Raw genomic sequence first — 22,354 nt, forward strand, 5'->3', positions numbered from 1 at the left:
TCTTGAGTGGAACTCAAGTTAGAGCCACTGTCATCAAGGGACTGAAGTTCTGAAAGGTCCAAAAAACCCTCTGAAGGGTCCCCACAAATGAAGGCACTAACAATCTTCTAATCAAACTTCACTCCCTCCTCAAGGGTTGATTCACTTGACAGCAGTCATCAACCCTCTCTTGGAGAAATATAGAATGAGCTCAAAAAGGCATTTATGTTTTTCGTTGTTACTAAAAATCTCTTACATCTGCACACTAGTCACTTTAAAGCCTGGCCTCACTTTGTAAGGGCTTCTCTGGTAGCTCAGATGGTAAAGAATCTGCCTGCAACGCAGGAAACCTGAGTTCAACCCATGAATTGGGAAGATCCCCTGGAGAAGGGAACGGCTACCCACTCTAGTATTCCTGCCTGGAGAATTCCAAGGACAGAGGATCCTGGTGGGCTACAGTCCATGGGGATGCAAAGAGTCAGACATGACTGAGTGACTAATACTTTCACTTTCACTTTATAAGGCTCTACCTTGTTAACTGATGCTGGATCGAGGGGCTGCTTTCGCATGAGTTGGGGGTGGAGGAGTGGAGCTGAGATGGAGAAGAAACTGACTTTTGTCAATACAAATCATAAACCCCTTTGTGTATAAAGTGAGGAGTGACATGTCTGTCTCCTTACATCCTTTGCAATGATTTAGGAAAAATCGCACACGTGTGTAACATGTGCATGTGTGTGTGCATGTGTGTGTGTGTGTGTTCTCATTCAGAACCTATTGGCCTGTTTGTAGATTGTTAAACACCTCACTTTCCCTCCTTTCTCCACCTTGTATGTCGACAGAGCCACCAGAATTAGTGGTAAAAGAAGCTGAAATGTAAACCTTGATGGAGGCCAGTCTGAAATACATGCCTTGGTTATAAAACATAATTCTTAAATATTGGTATAAGTCAGAACCACCTGGGCAACTAGTCACAATTGCAGATTCCCGGGCCCCATGACCAGAGTCTGATCCAGGAGGTTTGGGATGAAACTCAGGAATTCACATTTTAATAAGCACTTTACTCTTTAACATTCTTAGTCTTTAATAAGAATCAGGTGATTCTAATGTGGGTGATCCTAGACTACACTTTGAAAATCACTGTCGGAGAATTTCTTGGAAGGATCCTGGCACTGTCTAAACCCCACGCCCTTGGTTTGCAGATGAAACTAAGGAAGCCAAGAGAAATGAAGTGACTAGTTTAGGTTGGTTAGCTAGTTAGGGCAGAGCATGGCCAGGAGTGAACAGCACTCTGGGCCTTTCCCACCACTCTATGTATAGGGGAGCAGGCCAATAGGAAGTGAGCTTGCTTTGCAACAGGGTGGATTGAAGTTAGACACAAGGAAGAACTTCCTGACAGAGAGGTATATGGAGGAGCTGACAGCACTTCCTTTCTCAGAGGATCTTAATTCAAGAAAGATTCTCATCAGGTCTGGGCACCTGAGGTGCAGAAACATCTGGTGACTTCACATAAAAGGGAACAGAGGCCCTTCTCAGAGTTCTGCTGTGGGGCCTGGATTTTGACCTTGACAGCCACATAAGGCCAGTGGTCCAGGAAGCCTGAGGCGTAGTCCTACCTCTGACAAAGACAAGCTTGTGACATTGGGCCTCTTGCTCAATTCTTGGCCTTCATTTCCTCCCTGGGAGATAAATGCGGTTGCATTAGATTGCCTGTAATTTCCGAGGAGCCATCATTTTTATTTTCCACTGTAACTCCATCACCAAAGCTCACACAACACTGGGACTTGTTTGTTGGCTGAACAAGTTCATCAGTTGAATAAAAAACTACTCATTATTGAGTATCCAGAAGTTCTGTCTGCCAATTCTCCCTTGCCTAGGGCGTTTTTAGTCTCTGTCTGAAAGGTCCATAGTGAGCCTCCCTTTTTATACTAATTTACATACTTAAAGGGGTCTAGCCTCAGATGAGGGCTTCCCCGGGGGCTCAGTGGTAAAGAATCTGCCTATAATGCAGGAGACACTAGTTCGATCCCTGGGTCAGGAAGATCCCCTGGAAAGGGGCATGGCAACCCACTCTAGTATTCTTGCCTGGAGAATCCCTGGACTGAGGAGCCTGGTGAGCTACAGCCTGTAGGGTCACAAAGGATTGGACAGGACTGAAGCGACTGAGCACCCACACTTACTTGAGATGGACACGAGTTATAGCTTCAACATCCATGTCCTCTCATGAGTGATTGTCCAGACCTCTGGCTGCTTAGAGTCACTCCCCAAGCAGAGAAGCCAGACCAGAGTGGCACCTCCCCATCACTGGCGACCTCTGGTCACAAATCCCTCTGCCCCCATCTCATGGGGCCACCCCTTTGATGACCTCCCTCTGTTCCTTTCAGAAAGCAGATCTGGCCGTGGCGGGTCTCACCATTACTGCGGAACGGGAGAAAGTGATTGATTTCTCGAAGCCATTCATGACTCTGGGAATTAGCATTCTTTACCGAGTTCATATGGTAAGAGATTTATTTTATAAGCATTTATGGCATTAGAGTTATTTGCATGCAAACACTGAGTTATATGGTAATAATGAATGACTCACAGAAATATTTAGATTTCAAGACTTCAGTGCAAATGTGCCAGGCTATTTTCTCCCCCATCAGCTGTGAGGACTTGCAAACAGGAGGAATGGAAAAGTCACACTTGGGGGCTTTCCAGTAAAAATAATGCTTCTGCTTCACTGCATAGGGATGGCCAAGAACGATCATTCAACCCTTGGTTCGTAGAGTGTTGGCAATTGGACCCATGGGTTACTCAGGTTCCTCCAAGGTGGTGGGTCCCTAGCCTAGATGAGTCACCGCAGATTTCTCAAAGCCTTTGGCAACCTTCAGACCTGCTTCTCTTCATTCTGAGCATTGCACCTACTGAGGCAATGCAGACTCCCTCTTTTGATTATCTGTACTGGAGAATAAAGAGCAGGTAATGTAATATCACTTATAGATTCTTCTGCCTCCCTTTCAAAAGGAAGGACTAGACTGAGTATAAAAATGAGTTTGTGAAAGCTCACCCATGGGCAGCAGGGGCTGGATGCGACGTCAAAGTTACCGGCTGGTGGGGGGAGCATCCGGAGAGGGAATAGTAACCCTTATCCAACCTGGCTCTAAGCACACATCTATTACATGGATTTCCCCAATGATCTAGTCACTTTAGGCATCCAAGGTCATGTCAACATGATGTATTCTAGCACCTGGCACCACAGAGCTGCTCAACAGCGAGGACCCCAGAGCTCACCCCATGTACCTGCTGAAGACCCTCCAGCTTCTGAGTCCCTCCCAAGCACCGAGTCTCAGCCCTGGGCCGAGTCTCAGCCCAAGAAGGGAGTTATCTATATTTGCAGCCCCAGCCAGCGCATCAGGATCTGTGGCCTGTTTCTCCAGGAGGAAGGACTTCTTGTCTCAGAGTCCACTCAGGCAGCTCAGAAGACCACTGTCCTGGGCTGGGCTTCAGTGTGTATCATCATTGCTGCCCAGCTTGGGCAAAGAGGCTACATCATCTGGAAGATGATACAGCATCAAAATCCCAAGCTCTCCAGGCTAAACCAGAAAGAAATGTGAGGATCTGGTCATAATCACTGCGGTGATGGATGTGTTTGTCTTGTGAATGAAGGGGGATTTTGATCTTTCCTCCTGTCTTTTCCATGATAATGATAACTCCCATTCACTGAGCACCTCTTGTGTGCCAGACACTCTTCAGGCCCCTGTGATGGTGGGCTGTTGTTACAGATTGATTTGTGTCTCCTCAAAATGACTTGTGAATGTGACCTTTTTTGGAAATAGGATCTTCGTAGATAGAGTCAAGTTAAGATGAGGTCATACTGGAATGGGGGAGGTGGAGCAAACCCAGTGTCCAGTGTCTCTATAAAGAAGTGGGAAATTTGAACACAGACACCCAAAGGAGAAGACAAGACCCTGTGAATATGGAGGCAGATTGGAGTGATGCATCTACAAGCCAAGAAACACCAAGGATGGCCAGCAACCCCAGAAGCTAGAAGGGACGAGGAAAGAAGTTGCCCTTAGTTCTGAACTGCCAGCCTCCAGAACTGTGAGACGATACACTTCTGGTGCATTAAGCCCCCTCCCCCCAGTCAGTGGCACCTCGTTATGGCAGCCCTAGTAAATGAGTACAGTCATCCTGTTCTTATTTTAGAAATGAGGGAACAGTGGCAAGCAGTTCTACAAACGTGGCCAAGCCCACACACCTCTCAGTGAAAGAGCAGAGTTCAAACCCAGGAACGGCGTGGTACCGGCCTGTGTTCTCTCTGTTGTTACTGAAAAGAGTGTAGGTGGGGTCCGGCTGCTCGCCACTCAAAAGCCAGTAAGCAGACCAGGCTGGTGGAAAGGAAAGTTTGCTTTATTTCAGATGCCGGCAACCGGGGTGGGGGAAGGGTGGCGGACGTCTGTCCAAAAGGTGGGGGACTCCCCCCACCCCCTGATGGCAACCAATGGGGCAAGAGCTTTTATAGACAGAAGTAGGGGGCTACATACAGAAACAGCACAGTCAGCTCTGACAGTCATCTTTAAATTGGTCATCGGTGGTCTGAGCAGCAGCATCTTGATTGTTTAGGTCCAATCTTTCGTTCCAAGGTCGATTTGTTTCTATTTCTTTGAGGCCAGTTCTCAGAATTGTGGCAGCTCATGTCATGGGCACAGTCTGGTCATCCTGGAGTTAATTTCTCCACCTGGTGTTTTGGTATCTGTAAGACAGCTCACAGGATATGGCTCAGAATATTATCTATAGCCCTTGAGAAAGAACTAAAGATTCTTGACGATGCTTAATGACTGCATTATTACTATTTAGTCTCCTCTGACTGTTTTCCTTTGTTTCTGCATTTCTCACTTCCCTGATTAAACTTATCCTCTGGCTAAAGTTTCCCACACACATAGGGCAGGCAGAGGACATGGTGGGGGAGACAAGGACCGTAAGTCCTGCTCTGTTTCACCGTGACATGAAGCTGTCACCTACACTGTGTGACCTGCTCATAAGGTGTCCCGTAAGTGGGGCTCTCTCCCTGTTCTCAAATGGTCCTCATGGCTGTTCTTTGAGGAAAGAAGGGAGGTGTTATAATTCCCATCTTACAGATGAGGAGACCAAGGTCACACCTGGAGTTGGGTCTGGAATCCAGGTCTCCTGATTCACAGGGTAATGTTCTTGTCATCATTACATCTCTTGGTACCTGGAGACAGCTTTCCAGCCAGCACCATTTCTTGAGCGCCCCCCCCGCCGTCACCACCCGACCTACTCTCCTCCCACAGCTGAGCTCCAAGGGAGGATCCAAAAAAGACAGAGACCTAATAGGATAGAAATATTTTTGTTTGCCAAAAGAAATGTTCCCTCCAGCCTCTCAATATGTTCATTGGATCATTATGTTCATCAGTATGCTGATGAACAACATCAGTATGTTCATTAGACACAACTTTTAGGTTGTGAGAAATACATAGTGTGGAGTATCTAATGTAAATATGTCATTTTATGACCGGATTCATCATGGTGGAAACATCACTGGACTGCTTTTATGTTTTTCAGATATATTTGTATACAAAAAGAACACAACTCTTTATATAACTTAGAGAAATCTTCACATTTGGTAAAACAGCATAGGTTAGAAAAGTTTTCATTTCCCAGTGGCATTTGACTTTTAATAAAAATAGTGAATTATTGTTTTAAAGTACTTATTTATAGTTGTATAGACAATATGTAAGTTTTTATGGGTGATGTTAGTGAGAGTATATCAGACCTGAGTTCATTAAATAGTTGGCTGATCAAAGGAATGTTTTTATGTGTATATAATGGCATTATTATATGTTTTTAGGCATATGAGCTATAATTTATGCATGTTAATATTATATAATAATATATGCATGTTAATATTATATGCATGTTATATAATAATATATGCATGTTAATATTATATAATATTAACTATGCAGAGAGTGAAAATTTTGCCTAATTTTCAGACTATCTGAGTACATAATTGGGCAGTTAAGGAAAAAAAAACAAAAAGCAAAAAAGACAGAGACACAGTCTTCCTCCAAATGGTATTTCTATGGCCAGGTCACATGACTAGGCTGTGGCCTTGATTTCTTGATTAAGGCCAAAGGCACTAGAGCACCACCCATGATCAGATGGGCTGAGAGGACCCACATGAGTAAAGGCACATCAGCGCAAGTGTTTTCACTGCCTGGGAAGATCTGCCACTAGGCCACCTCCACCTCCAGGACACCACTGTCCTGAATATCAGCTCTGGATCCTTACCTGGATCATCGGCCAAGTGTTTTCTACCACCTGCACACCTCAGACTGCATGAGCTCCCTTGCATTAGTTCTGGGATGTGAAATTTTATGTGTCAGCTTGGAGAGGTTCTAGTGCCCAGATGTCCGGTCAATCCCTAGCCCAGACAATGCTGTGAGGGTCTTTTGTAGATGCGATGAACATCTCTGATCAGTTGACATCAAGTAAAGGAGATGATCCTTGATAATGTGGGTGGGTCTCATCCAATCAGTGAAAGGCCTTGAGAGCAAAAGCATGTTTCCCAAAGCAAAGGGAATTCTGTGTCAAGGCTATCACATGGAAATCCTGAGTTTCCAGCCTGCCCTACAGATTTGGGACCTACCAGCTCCTACAATCACAGGAGCCAATTCCTTGAAATAACTCAGGTAGCGCTACTGGGAAAGAATCCACTTACCAATGCAAGCAAAGCAAAAAACACAAATTTGATTCCTGAGTTGGAAAGATCCCCTAGAGTAGGAAATAGCAACCCACTCCAGTATTCTTGCCTGGGAAACCCCATGGACAAAGAGGAGCCTGGTGGGCTACAGTCCACAGGGTCACAGAGTCAGACATAACTGAGCGCGCACACACGCATACACACACACACATCCTCCTGGTTCTCTCTGTCTCTCAGGAGAGCCTAAGCCACGCAGTTCCCCTGTCTGACCAACGTTCCTCCCCTCTCCCTGCCTCTTTACTGAGGCACTAGTGTATCGCACAGCTGCTCAGATCTAATTTCTAACAGGGGGCCAAGCTGAGTAAAAATTGAGTGCTGGCGTGAACAGCTCACACTAAGCAGAACTGACGGTTTATGCATTTATTCAACAAATATTTACTTGCATTCCATGTGTGCAGCTGAATGCTTAGAAAGCATCAAAAAGTGAGCTGGGGAGAGGACAATGCTGAATCGACCAAACTGGGGGAGACCTGGTTAGAACAAGTCTGAGATGAACTGTGCAGAGTCTGAAACAAAAGAGGTTGTCAGAAACAGCTAATACCAAAGGGGAGCCCAGCAGAGTTCACCATGAGCGCTACAGTCTAAAATTATTATACATAGAGAAGCTCTCTCTGACACAATCAGTGTTAAGCTGATGAAATTAAAGTTGAATACTGGGTGTTTATTATTTTGTAAATTTTCTCTAACTGATAGTTCTCTGTGAGCAAAAATATGATTCATTTAATGTAATTTATAATCGATAATGACCCAGTCTCTTAGCTCTATATCCAAGGTCACCTGAGTCGTGAGTGATAGTTTCCAAAAAAGTGAGCATCTGGTGAAAATCAAACCTGTGTGCAAAAGTGAAAATAATTAGCACAAGGTATAAATGCCTAGTTAGAAATTCTTCAGAACCTTTCAAAATAAGAGGTGGTGGCAGGTATATCTCAAGTCTAAAGATATTCAGAAGTAATTTGTGCCCTTCCAGCAATCTCAGATTATCTAGGTTCTTTCTCAAACATGGATCATCACGAGTTGATTGTGGGATATTTTCTTTCCTCTCAACCTTGGGGTATAATCTATTTCTGCCAGGCATATCCAGGATCAGAATCAGAAGACTGTTTTGCTCTTTGACCTCTACTCCCTGCCACTCAGAGGCTGGCTTTGGCATTTGTTATTGTCAATCTCTCCTGCTTATTAAAACCCCCTCTCTGTTCCTAGCATCCACATCACCGTTTTCTCCTGCTGTGCTTCCCGCCTCTCTGATGATCGCCTTCTTTACCATTTCTGTTGGTTCTTCTCTCTCTGTTTGCCACTTAAATGTCTGTGGTCCTTTCTTCTTCTCACTCTCCCAATTCTCTGCCTGGATAATCTCACCTGCTCCCAAATCTATAAATCTAACCCTGACTGCTCTCCTGAATTCCGGAAGCATCTTTTAAATACATTACTAAGTCATCTCCAGACTTCCCAGGTGGCTCAGTGGTAAAGAATCCGCCTGCCAATGTGGGAGCCATGGGAGACGCAGGTTCGATCCCTGAGTCAGGAAGATCCCTGGAGGAGGCAATGACAACACTCCAGTATCGTTGCTAGAATGATGCCATGCACAGAGGAGCCTGACAGGCTATAGTCCACAGAGTCACAAAGAGTCAGACCTGACTGAGCAACTGAGCACACACAAGACATCTCCACGTGGATATCTCACAGGCACCTCAAAAACAGTGACACAACCAAACTGCATTTGGTATATTCCTCCCTCCTCCCCTCTGCCCCATCTCAGGTCACAACATCTCCATCCAGCCACCTGAGCCGCCCTGCACTTGTCTTTCCTCGAATGTCCATTTGGTCCACTCACATCCTAAACAATCTTCATATTTACTGTCTATTCTTGTTCACTCTGCCTTGGTTCAAACTCTCCTCATGTATAACATCAACTGCTGCATTCCCATGGGCTGTATCCTCCTTGAAGGCGGGTGTTTCTTTTCTTTTTATTTTTTAGGCTTTTAAAAAGTACTTTATTTACTTTTATTTTTGGCTGTGCTGGGTCTTTGTCGCTGCTCACAGGCTTTCTCTAGTTGCAGTAAGTGGGGGCTGCTCTCTAGTTGCGGTGTGCAGGCTTCCTGTTGCAGTGGCTTCTCTTGTGGAATACAGGCTCTGGGGCCCTCAGGCTTCAGTAGTGGCAGCACACAGGCTCAGTAATTGTGTTGCATGGGGCTTATTTGCCCCGAGGCGCGTGGAATCTTTCTGGAGCAGGGATCATCAAACCCGTACCTCCTGCATTGGCAGGCAGATTCTTTACTGAGCCACCTGGGAAGCCCCAATATCATATGGTATTAGACTATACATTTTTATGGGATGATTTTTGGTATGGAAAATGTCATCACCCTAAACATGCAGCATTTACTTGAAAAGTATGGAAGGAAGAAAGGAAAGGGGGGAGAAGTGTGAGGGATCTTGGAATTCTGTGAGCAATGAGCACTACTTCCCTTTGTGGCTCACGGCCAAGCATCACTGACTCCCAGGAACCTCGCTTCTGTTGGGAGGTCCAGTATTCTAGGCAGCAGGATGAGTGACCTGAATTGATTTCTTCTTTTTCTTTCTGGCCCTTACCCTGTTGGTCTTGAGAACAAAAAGCAGGTGAAAGCAGATGTTGGGGCAGCTCAGATCCATCAACGGGTCAGGCCTGTCATAGCTGCCACCTGAACCCCTTACTCCCTCCCGCCCTGATGCCTGTGCATCCCACAGACAGCAAATCACCCTCCTGAGAAGGCCTCAGAACCCCTGACCCAGGCCAGATGAGCTTCCAGGCCATACATAGAGGGCCCAGCCTTTAGAATCTGGAGTGTCCCCTGCTACTCCACAGGTGGGAGTCCAATGACTGGGGACATCAGAAGTTCAGGACTCTCTTCATTTCCTTGGCATATTAGCTCATTTCTTATTGAGAAGTTCAGTATGTAGCATAGCAGTATAACCCCAAGGGCATTTTGCAGTCCAGGGGGATTCATAGAATTGTGCATTTTGTAGTCCAGAGTTTTATAGAATTGATGCATACTATAAGCTCCCAAATATCTGTGAATGGAAGGGAGAAGAGCACAGAAAATCAAAACATTCATATTTGATATTAGAGTGTGTCATGTAGTTTTCTCTCTCTTATTTTTCTACAGCAGCAATTTGCCTAATGAGGTTTTTGCTCAGATTAATATTAGAGTAAGTTTGTATGCCTCAAGCACACACTGACTGTTGGAGCGAGGCCTCACCAGAGCATGCCAGAAGCCAACCTGGGGTTTGACATTTGGCACATAGAGGCCCCAGATGGATAATCAAGTTTTAAAAATTCAGCATCGATATATTCAAGGAGGTTGAGTGCATGTCCAGGATATTTGCATGTTGACTAACATCGTCTGACGCCTCGTTATTCATGAAGCACTTTCACATAACAATCTCTGGTTTACTACAGCAACCCCCCTGAGGCAGACAGTAGAATTCTCGTTTCACACAGAAGGATTCTGAGGTCAGTGATGGCCAGTGGTGCAGGGGAAAGAAGAAAGAGGGTGCAGTGATGGGAGTGGCACAGAACCCAGATTTTCAGTCTATCTTTATGGTATAGTAGGTATGTTTCCTTGTGTCAAGGACATGTGTTAGGTGATCTTTCAAGATCCTTTCTAATCTGATGATACTATCTATGATCCCATATAGTGTCCTGAACCAGCCAGAGCATCTAAGGCTCCCTTGAAAATTTGAGTCAGTTAGATTTCCCTGGTGGTCCAGTAGTTAAGAATCCACCTGCCCATGCAGGAGACACAGGTTCGATCCCTGGTCTGGAAACTAAGACCCCATATAGCTCAGGGCAACTAAGCCCATGAGCTGCAACTACTGAGCCTGCAGGCCACAGCTGGAGAGTAGCCCCAACTCGCCACAACTAAAGAAAGCCCACATGCAACAACCAAGTGCCCGTGTGCCACAACCAGGGCCATCAAAAACAGGTAAATAAATAAGTACGTTTTTAGAAAATATGAGTTAATTATTTTCCCCTGTCATGTCCTGCTCCATCTTTGAATGACAAATGTGAAAGTTTGATGCTTTGTTCTTTTTCTCTTCTTAACCCTTGACAAGAATTGTCTCTCTAAAGAAAAGTAAAAAAAAAAAAAAAAGCAGTGATTAAATTTAAAAATGAGCAAGAAGAAAATGTCAACATTAAATTAACACCTGGCATTTTTTTCTGGATGTATTAGTCTTTTTTCAAGAAGGTCTGTTTCATCTCAGAAAGACTGTCTAGGAAAATGGAGAATAATATTTAGTAAACCAATGAATCATTTCTAATACTGCTTAATACTCTGTTATAAGAAAATAGAAAATGAATAAAGTTCTATTCCTTAAAACTAAGTAACCTGATAGCCCATATAATGGAAGTATGATTCTCTGGATGTATAATCATGTTAATATTAGTTATTTATAGAGTGCTCCACTCTCAAGAAGCTCAAGGATTTTATCAATGTTACTATAGTAATTCTCACATCCCCACTTCATGCTGACTGTGGTGTTACACTTTCTGGAAGAAGAAAACAGCACCCAGAGAAGCAGAATGGTTCACCTAAGATCACTCAGAAAGTCAAGGTCAGGACCAGGTTTAGAACTTAGGTCTTCTTGTGCCAGATTCCCAATCAGCAAAGTGAAAATAGATACACCAGCATCTGGATTATAAAGGCAACAACCCCATCTGGGTGTTTTAAGTGAAGAGGAATTAATTGCTTACTTCTTTTTTCCTCTTGGAGTCAGAGGTGGGAAGTGCATGCTAAACCAAAATATCAAGACAATCCACTGCAGACACACTGAGGGAGTTATCCATGGGTTCCTGGGGTGGACCAAGAATCACCTCCTTCTTCTTCCAGAAGGATTCATGGAGACTGCATCTGTCTTACCTGTTTCTTCAGCCCTAATGAGTGTTTTATTGACCACTGATAACAATTGGTAGTGGAAAGAAACCTCTGTATGAATGGCCATTTAGTTCTACAGACTGGCAAGACCACATGGAGGACAGGATGAGCCTTTGTCATTGGTTCTGCTGGAGAGGGAAGAGTTCTGCTGGAGGAAGAGAAGGAAGAGCATTGATGTCACAAGTCTGTATGTCAGGAAATGGTGATGAGGGTGCCCAGCCCTCACACAAATACAGAAGAGCCCGCTGCAAATCTGAGCCACTCTGTCTTGACTTCTCTGGGAAGGCTGAGGTGGAACTGAGTTCCAAAGCTTGCAATTACCACCTTCTAAGAGCCAGCCTTCCAGAAGAGAGCCTGATATTACCCTAATCACTTCCCGGGGGAGCCCTGGGGAAACCCTCATGATTCATGTATCAGTTCAGTTTAGTTCAGTCGCTTAGTGGTGTCTGACTCTTTGCGACCTCGTGAGTTGCAGCACGCCAGGCCTCCCTGTCCATCGCCAACTCCCAGAGTCCACCCAAACCCATGTCCATTGAGTCAGTGATGCCATCCAACCATCTCATCCTCTGTCGTCCCCTTCTCCTCCTGCCCTCAATCCTTCCCAGCATCAAGGTCTTTTCCAATGAGTCAGCTCTTCACATCAGGTGGCCAAAGTATTGGAGTTTCAGCTTCAGCATCAGTCCTTCCAATGAACACCCAGGACTGATCTCCTTTAGGATGGACTGGTTGGATCTTTGCAGTCCAGGGGACTCTCAAGAGTCTTCTGCAACACCACAGTTCAAAAGCATCAATTCTTTGGTGCTCAGCTTTCTTTATAGTCCAACTCTCACATCCATACATGACCACTGGAAAAACCACAGCCTTGACCAGACGGACCTTTGTTGGCAAAGTAATGTCTCTGCTTTTTAATATGCTATCTAGGTTGGTCATAACTTTCTTTCCAAGGAGTAAGTGCCTTTTAATTTCATTGCTGCAGTCACCATCTGCACTGATTTTGGAGCCCAGAAAAATAAAGTCAGCCACTGTTCCCACTGTTTCCCCATCTATTTGCCATGAAGTGATGGGACCAGATGCCATGATCTTAGTTTTCTGAATGTTGAGCTTTAAGCCAACTTTTTCACTCTCCTCTTTCACTTTCATCAAGAGGCTCTTTAGTTCTTCTTCACTTTCTGCCATAAGGGTGCTATCATCTGCATATCTGAGGTTATTGATATTTCTCCCGGCAATCTTGATTCCAGCTTGTGCTTCCTCCAGCCCAGCATTTCTCAAGATGTACTCTGCATATAAGTTAAATAAGCAGAGTGACAATATATAGCCTTGACGTACTCCTTTTCCTATTTGGAACCAGTCTCTTGTTCCATGTCCAGTTCTAACTGTTGCTTCCTGACCTGCATACAGGTTTCTCAGGAGGCAGGTCAGGTGGTCTGGTATGGCCATCTCTTTCAGAATTTTCCACAGTTTATTGTGATCCACACAGTCAAAGGCTTTGGCATAGTCAATAAAGCAGAAATAGATGTTTTTCTGGAACTCTCTTGCTTTTTCAATGATCCAGCAGATGTTGGCAATTTGATCTCTGGTTCCTCTGCCTTTTCTAAAACCATTCATGTATTATAACCCACAAAAACTCTAGGAGTTACAGAAAGGGAATGTGGCAAGATGGAATTCTCCCTCCAAGCATCTTTAGCATGTGCTACTACAGGGCAGAAAATTGGATTTCTTGTCCATGAGGGAGGACTGTAAAAGGAAGTTCTCTCTTTGGTCACACACCACCTCCCCCACCTCTCTCACACATGGCTACCATCAGACAGTTGTTGTTCAGTGGCAAAGTCATGTCCGATTCTTTGCGACCCCGTGGACTGTAGCCCGCCAGGCTCCTCTGTCCATGGGATTTCCCAGTCTAGAGTACTGGAGGGGGTTGCCATGCCCTCCTCCAGGGGATCTTTCCCACGCAGGGATCGACCCTGCATCTCCTGCATTGGCAGGTGGATTCTTTACCTCTGAGCCACCAGGGAAGCCCATTAGACAGAGGGGGAGCCAACACTTGTATAGCACTTACCATGTGTTAAAACAATGCATGAGGGAGGTTTTATGATTACTCCATGTTACAGAAGAAGACATGGAGACCTAGAGAGCTTACGTAACTTGCCCAGGGTCCCATTATTGTATATGGTACAGCCAGGATTCAGTCCTGGGCAGGCTGACTCCAGAGTCTGCGTGTTAATTCATTACCTGTCCTGCACTACCTGGCCCTGATGTCCTTATGCTTTTGGCTCCAGACTCTGGGCAAGCAATTACTTTCTTACTATAATGTCATTCCTTCCAGTAAATGTGGAATGAAGTGTCAGTGAGTTTATGGATTTTTTTAAGGATAAGAGGAATTTTCACCAGGCAAGAGGAGATTAGTTCCACTCTGTAACTCTGTGAACAGCTCTACTGCTGACATTCAAAGGGCCTTGCCACTCAGGGATCGTAGTCATTTGGTGACCAGCCCCGTCTCGCTCACCATCTGACGGCATCCATGATGCTGGCTCTGATGTGGTCAGTCTGAAACACAATACAAAAGTCAAGGAACCAGTTCCCATTTTGGTGCCATCTAATTTGTAGCCCCATTTACAGGACTTGGCCTGTCCTAGACATTTGGGTCATAGACTCTGTATCACCAATTATCTACCTTCAAAGTGGTTGTCTTCACTGGAAGGAGCAGGCCCAAAGTGTAGTCAACAGAGACATGTATAAATCAATAAGAGAGCCCCCCTAAAGGATGGTTCATTGTTGTTCACTCACTCAGTCATGTCCGATTCTTTTCTACCCCATGGACTGCAGCACACCAAGCTTCCCTGTCCATCACCAACTCCCAGAGCTTGCTCAAACTCATGTCCATTGAATTGGTGATGCCATCCAACCATCTCATCCTCTGTTGCCCCGTTCTCCTGCCTTCAATCTTTCCCAACATCAGGGTCTTTTCCAATGAGTCAGTTCTTCGCATCAGCTGGCCAAAGTACTGGAGTTTCGGCTTCAGCATCAGTCCTTCCAATGAATATTCAGGGTTGATTTCCTTTAGGATTGACTGGGTTGATCTCCTTACTGACCACGGTACTCTCAAGAGTCTTAAATGATGATGAGTATAAATAAATAATGTTTAGAGTACTTTAAGGGGGTGCAATCGAGTAGGCTGGGATTCTGTTGGCATTGGGGAGAAGGCGTGGGATTAATTAGGGAGTTTATTGAAGCAAATTGTAAAGATAAAACAGAGAGGAAGATGCGGTACAGCTGCCGTTTGAAAGAAGGAGAACACGGTATCCCTATGGCACAGCTTGACAAACGAGCACCAGAGAAATTGAAACCATCACCAGTGATGTGAGCACGGCACTTAACCTCCCTGGGTCCCATTTCCTCCATCTGTCAATGTGGAGTACTGAGTACTGAAATCCAAAGAACATAGTGAAGCATTTTGAGTTCTTCTGAAGAAAAGCATCACCATCATATATCCATATATCCATTGGGTTAAGGAAAACCTGTTATTAGAAAGAAATGTCAGTGGCATGTGACACCTGATCTACCCCCCAGCACCAGTAACTCAGATGTCTGTTGGGAAGGAAGCAATTGAAAGAATCCACATAGAAAAAAACGGGAGGCGTTCAGAGCCTTGCAAGGAACATACTTCTCTTTGGCATCATAAAAACAGCTTGGGCTCAGTCCAAGCCTAGTCTGTGCAAGCCCAGACCCACATCTCAAATTACTGCCCATTCCTTGCTTTTCTGGTTGGCGTCAGTCAATCACACGTGGAATCAGATGTTGCCTTGCCAACGTGACTGATATGTTTCCAGGGGAGCTCTGTTTATGTCTTGATCCTTGTTTGTGTGATGCTCTGTGTTTTATAACTTAAGTCTCCAGGAATTTTTCCCATGGCTGTGCATCATTTCTTATCACCCATAAGCAAATATGGCACCTTTAAATAGTGCTGTCATTTTCCTCAATTTCATTCGTTGTGATATAATCAGGTATAGATTTCTGACATTGAGCATCTAATGGGGTTTCAGATTCAGAGAGCAACAATGAAAGAATTTTTTTCTCCTAGATATCTCTTAGTTGGGAGACACAGAGTGAAGTAGTCATGAGTGACAGGTGTAGAATTCATGTACGTTTGCCCAGAGAAGTTCCAGGGGATAGAAGGACCCCAGGAATGGCCCAAGTTAGTGATTGTCTGCAGCAGGTGTGTAGACATAATGAGCATCTTCATCCCCTCTGGACTCAGTCTGTATCTTCCTGCAACTGCACTGGCTCTTAGGATGATAATGAAGGCATGGTTAGTCCCGTGATGGACACGGGAATGACTAATGGAGGACTCCAATTCTGCTGTATTGAGTCCTTATTCCTGTTAGACAATTTACATAGTGATAGGACCATACATACTCAAATGGTCTTCTCCCTATTTCTCTCTTGTTCCCCTGGTCACTGGGCTTTGTCCCTCAAGCTGTTTTATTTTCCCAGTCACCTGAGTGTTCCCTGCAGCTCAACATGAACACACATGAGGCAAAGAAATTGCAGTTGGTATCAGAGGGCAGTCCCCTGGTCTAAGCTACATTGGGAGAAAAATCCAATTTCAGACAGACAACCCCAGGGGTCACTGTCACACTGAAGAAGGACTTCAAGATCCAGGAACCAGTGCCCCACTAGCAGAGGGTAAGCTTTGACTTCTTCACTCTGTACCCTCTGGACTGTGTCCTCAGTGGGAGAGTAAAATTATACTCCCAAGTGCTTTGGGAATTTGTCTATTGGCTCACTGGGAAGGGATGGAGAACTCACCAGAAGAGCAGTTGAAAATTACCCATGATTGGGGTTTGTGCAAATACAACGGGGCCTTGCAGCATTGTCTCCCCTGCTCCTTAGATGCTGCCTTGGGAGCAGCTGTTGTTACCTGCAGTTTCTCAGCATGATCTCATGGTCTGGATGGATCTCATGTCCTTGGATAACAAAAGCCCAGAAAGCTGACTGAGATTAGCTCAGTATTGGCATAGATAGCTCCCCGTGTTGTCTCTGGGAACCCCAGTGCAAAATGACATATCTTGATATTGACAGCAGGTTGTGCCATGACTGATATGTCCTTGAACTTGAAAGTTTACCTGTTCATCGCACCCCTGAGGTTAATACTGGTTTTCTACTCTATCCATGGACCTCCTAGATTCCTGGAATCATAAAATCATATCATTTTCAATTTAGAATGGTCTTTAGGGAACATTTGTTCCAGTGGTTTCATAGTAAGTGGAAGAAGCAAGCCTGGTTCAAGACCAGGGCAGCAGTGGGAGCTGCAGAGAGGGACCCTGTCTTGAGTGAACGGCCACCATTCAGCTCCAGCTGGTTGAGAATTAGGCCCAACGTGGCCAGATCATCCATTTTTTAAGCCAGAAATCTGGATTTTTCTGTGAAACGTCCTAGTCACTTAACGTTGACAGCTTATCAAAATGAGTAAGCACTACAAGTTAACAAACAAGTGGTCTGTGGGCTGCAGGTCACCAGGGTATCACCTTTGATCTAGATCAGCTCCAGTGGAGCCTGGAGAGGGGTGTGCACTTCCTGAGACCACACTGCTAAAGACGGGGAGCAGATTCTGAAATTCCTTCCTTCTCATTCCATCTCACTTTCCTGCAGAAAATGCCCCCTGCCAGAGTGTGGTCCCCAGCTTTCTGGCTGGTTCCTGGCTCCATCCTTTGGCTCCCATGACTGCCTGGCCTAGGGACAGCCATGTTTTTCCAATGCATCCTGGCCTTTGTGTCAGCAAGCATGCATTTGAGTCCCAGTTCTTCCACTGATGAGCCGTGGACACATCTCTTGAATGCCCTAGGGCTTTGATTTCTTTCCTAATACAACGAAAATAAGAATCTGGGTGCTTCACAGCACCCGGTTTGAGGTTTACATGAGAAGGTCTCGCTGTATGTGAGATCACCCTGCAAACCAAAATCCAAGGATGCCTGTTGAATTAGCATCCTCGTAAGAAAGATGTGTGTGGCAGAGAGGGGGCTACATGTCCTCAGACATCAACGCTCAAAGGTGCTTCAGAGCCCATCTACGCTCCCCCTGGAGGACATGGGGACACATATAAGGATCACTGAGGGCTGTTCTGTTGCCCAGCACAGAGCCTCCTTCATCCTAGGAAGTAATGAGGCCCTGGGCCATTCTTTAGTTTCATCAACTGAGATAAGGGCTGTGTAGATGGGTTTCAGAGCAGACCCCTCTACGCCTTCAGCCCCTGTGTCGTTTAAACCAATCACCCATAACCCCAGGCAGTCCAGTCTGGAGCCATTCCCAGCTCACCAACCCCTCTGCCCTCCCCTGCCCAAGGGCTGTGCTGACTGAATGCATACATGGATCTCGTTTCTGTCTCCATTTCCAGGGACGCAGACCCGGCTATTTCTCCTTCCTGGACCCATTTTCTCCGGGCGTCTGGCTCTTCATGCTTCTAGCCTATCTGGCCGTCAGCTGCGTCCTCTTCCTCGTGGCTCGGTACTGGCTTCTCCCCGTCGCTGTCCTCACACCGCCACCTCGTGTCCACCTCTGGGAACTGCACGGGCCGGGGTGGGGAGCAGGAGAGGGCGGGTGGAGAAGCCCTTGGTGCCAAACCAGAGGAATGGGAGACGGACTCAGGCCCCGAGCCACTCGGCCCGGCTGTCAGCTGGGCACTGCCCATGCATCCATCTACGTGCCCATCCTCTGATACGCGCAACACAGACTGGCGAGCTTGTCCGAATTTGTGCCCCTTACCTCTTACCCCTCTCGCTCCCTGGTCTCCAGCCCCCTGCTTTGGGAGAGAGAGGTGGGGAGGAAGGTGGTAGGAAGATTACCCTGATTAAGTGCCCTGCCCTGCCGTTGGCTGCCCTGGCATCTGTCCTCACCAGGACCTGCCACAAAGTGCTCAGTGACAGGAAACAGAGCCTGCAAGTCCGGAGTGGGGAACCGGTAGCCTCGGTGACACAGGCGAGGGAGACGGCCTCCTCTGCAGAGGGCCTGGCGCTTCCCCAGCCTGGGCCTGTCTGTGAAAACACAGCTGCCCTGTTGAATGGAGACCGTGCAGGGCGGCTGGCAGCAGCAGGGCAGGATGGAGAGCAGCATTGGCAAGCGGCGCTGAGTTGAGACACATGGTCCAGATCGGGGGTTGGGGAGGACAAGAAACCCATCTCCCTAGACACGAGAGAGTGTCCCTGAGCCCAGGAAGAAGCCAAGGAGCATCCCAGGAGGATGCACAGAGGGGTCGTTTCTCTCTGAGGCTCTAAGTTGGGCTTCAGGAGAGCCCACTTACTATCCAGAGGCAGAGCCAGCTCCCATGATTCAGGTCACTCATGCAGATCCCTGCTTCCTGCTCAGAGCTCAACTGATCACCTCAGAGAAGCCAAGACCCACTCAGAGTGAGAGTCTAGGAGGCTGACAGTGGCTCTGGTCCAGCCTTCCGCTCTCCTCTGCCTCGGGGCTACAGGGGCAGCGCTGGCCTATTCTGTAGTGAACAGTCCACCTCTATGGGGTGGGGTCTTCCACAGAAGCACAGCTATTGATTGCTCAAGGGGAGCCTGTGCTCCTTCCAGCTAGAAGATGGAACTCCCAGGAGGGAGGTGATGTGTGTATAATTATGGGTGATTTGCATCATTGTACAGAGGAGACCAGGCTTCCCTAGTGGCTCAGATGGTAAAGAATCCTCTGCTTGCAATGCAGGAGACCCAGGTTCGATCCCTGAATCAGGAAGATCCCCTGGAAAAGGAAATCACTACCACCTCCAGTATTCTTGCCTGGAAAATCCCATGGGCAGAGAAGCTTGGTAGGCTGTGTCCGTGGGCTCTCAAAGAGTCAGACATGACCAAACACGCACACCCGCACCAGGAACCAACACGACATTGTAAAGCAATTTCTCCCCAATTAAAAATAAATTTTAAAAAATGAAAATGGAGCCCCAAGGACCTTTGGAGTACGAACCCCTGGGGCAGTTCCCAGCCTGCCCAAGAGGCATGGCATCACGCAGTCCACGCCTCTTCCAGTGGAGATCAAAGCCACGACCCCTGAGATCCAGCCAGAGGGGGAAAGTCCTTGCTTACAACCTGGTCATCATCACAGGCTGCTGCACGTGCCCCTTGGGTGCCCCTACCCTCCTTGGGCCTGTAGCCATGGCCGCTGTCATGTACCTGTTGTCGGTGTCGACTGGCGAGGCGCGGGAGCTGGCACGCCATCTGACACGTCCCCTCTGCACTTCGCTGGGCTGTCTGCGGCTGCTCACAGGAAGCTGTCTGCCTGAGTCTCGGCTCCGCTGCCCTGCAATTCACTCTTGTCCCCTTTGATTGAGCCCCTGTGTGGAGAAGGTCATGGTTCTCAGGTGACCTCGGGGGCCTGGAAGTGGTATTAGGGTGTGGCTATCAGATACATACACACACACACACACACACACACACACACACACACAAGACTGCTTCACACTGCCTGCCACAGCCTGAAGCTTTTCAATCAGCCCTGGGGGCTTAAACAGCCCCTCTCTCCTGCCATCCACATTCACACACACACACTGCCCCCCAGGATCCAGAATTAACAAAAAGATTAACCAGAAAATTAACCAGAAAATACTAGAGGTCTGATCATACATCATATATATCATGCAAGGTGTATACACACACACACACACACACACACACACAGAGATACACAGGCCACTTGATATGAAGAGCTAGTTCATTGGAAAAGACCCTGATTCTGGGCAAGATTGAAGGCTGGAGGAGAAGGGGACAACAGAGGATGAGTTGGTTGGATGGCGTCACTGATTCAATGGACATGAATTTGAGCAAACTCCAGGAGACAGTGAAGGACAGAGGAGCCTGGCATGTGCAGTCCAACGTGGACTTAGCAATTGAACAACAACAGCAAAATACATATAATATCCTATATAAGTAATATCTGAGGGTAGGGTAATCTGGCCCAAGGCAATGGCTTTCAAACTGGGTTCCCCGGGACGTGGAGGCTTCTGGTAGGCACGGACATGTGGAGGGGCGGTGAAGAGGCTAGGTGTACAGAGCTCTGCAGCCTCAGCTCGTCTTCATTCAGACCAGCTCCACTTTTCTCTCTCATATATTGTACTTCTGGGTAAGATTTTAGAGGGGAAAAGATGTTTGAAAACCACTGCTCTATAGCAGCCGTTCCCAAGCCAGCTGATACCAGAGTCATAGAGGGAGCTTTAAAAAAACTCGAATGTCTAAGTCAGATCATCTCAGAATCTCTAGGGATGAGGCCCCAGGAATCTGTAGTTCTGAAGCTCACATCTAACCACCCGTAGGCTTGGGAACCACTGGGGTGAAGCCCCACGAGTATGATCCCACCCCACTACCCCTGGAAGGAAGGAGGACGCGTGGGGGCAGGGGCCAGAGACGGCACACTGGCCTTGTAGTCAGGAACAAGCAGCAGCGAAGGAAATGTGAACCAGCCCTGCAGCACCGCACGTGCAGACTAGGCTGAAGGGACAGGAAGGCCAGGGGAGATGATGACATCGCGTGAACACGCAGTCCTGCCCTTCTTGTCATACATCCAGATGCATCTCTCACATCGGAGCTGGAAGGCTTTGTGTGGGAGGCAGTCTGCAGCAGAGGAGGGAGGGCGTGTGTCTGGTGGGCAGGAAGATAGGGCATCAGAGACATCAGAGGTACTGCTGGGAGAGAGGCCAGCGTGAGGCTGCGAGGGACCATCGAGGGAGCCTGTGTGCCTTGTCAACCCCATGTGCCCATCACACTCATCCAGGGAGCCCTGAAACATGCTGAGGCCCAGCCCGTACCTGGACAAATAAAGTCAGAACCTCTGGGCATGCAATCCAGGTGTTGGCATTTTTTAAAAAGCTCCCAGGTGAGTCTGAAACACAGACAGTGTTGAGAACCAGGGCTGGAGGGAACCACTGGGGCCAGTGGTTTGCGAAGTGTGCTCCCTGGACCAGTGGCATCCCCTTCCCCCTGGAACCTTCAGATTCGTAGGCCTCACCCAGACTTAGCGAATCAGACACTTCAGGGCTGGGGCCCAGCAATCCGTATTTTCACAAGCCTTCTTGGTGATGATGATGTCAGTTACATTTTGAGAATTTCCGCTCTGGGTTGGGAGTTTTCAATCCCATGGCTCTGTGGGGCCCTAGGGTTCTCTCTGTGGTCACTTCGGGGGACCAAAAAAAGACAGGACAAGCAATTCCCAGCCATCTACCCCTGTGACTTATTTTGAAAAAATTAAGATGTTTCTTTGATTAAAGAAAGTTCCGAAACTGCCAACATAGTCCAACAGAAGGGAGCTGGCTTGCCCAAGGCCACAGGCAGCTACCAAGGTCCAGGGGTCAGGCCAGGAAAAAGAGCAGCCCCACGCCCCCAGCACCCCTTCTTCGTGCCCACGCTCCACGGCGCTGATGTGTGCTCCTTTCTCCCACAGGCTGACCCCCTACGAGTGGTACAGCCCCCACCCGTGTGCCCAGGGCCGGTGCAGTCTCCTTGTGAATCAGTACTCCCTGGGCAACAGCCTCTGGTTTCCAGTCGGGGGCTTCATGCAGCAGGGCTCCACCATCGCCCCGCGCGCCTTATCCACCCGCTGCGTCAGTGGCGTCTGGTAAGATCCTGGGGTCCTCAGATGAGCCCTGATCTGGCTTCCTGCCGGCAGGAACCTCAGCTCCGCCCTCGGACAGCCTCTGCCAGCTCAGAGGGCTGGTGGG

General features: G+C 47.3%; 1 protein-coding gene across 1 annotated transcript in view; it reads left to right on the plus strand.

Annotated features, from left to right (window-relative positions):
* The window catches only part of GRIK4 (glutamate ionotropic receptor kainate type subunit 4), a 227,549-nt gene that overhangs the window by 199,682 nt on the left and 5,513 nt on the right, over positions 1 to 22,354 (plus strand). The window contains exons 12-14 of the mRNA XM_061130385.1: positions 2,361 to 2,474; positions 18,044 to 18,153; positions 22,078 to 22,251. Of these exons, the coding sequence (XP_060986368.1) occupies positions 2,361 to 2,474; positions 18,044 to 18,153; positions 22,078 to 22,251 (398 nt within the window). The remainder of the gene's footprint in view (positions 1 to 2,360; positions 2,475 to 18,043; positions 18,154 to 22,077; positions 22,252 to 22,354) is intronic.

This window comes from Dama dama, chromosome 1 (assembly GCF_033118175.1).
Source record: "Dama dama isolate Ldn47 chromosome 1, ASM3311817v1, whole genome shotgun sequence".
In the NCBI taxonomy this organism is placed as follows: domain Eukaryota; kingdom Metazoa; phylum Chordata; class Mammalia; order Artiodactyla; family Cervidae; genus Dama; species Dama dama.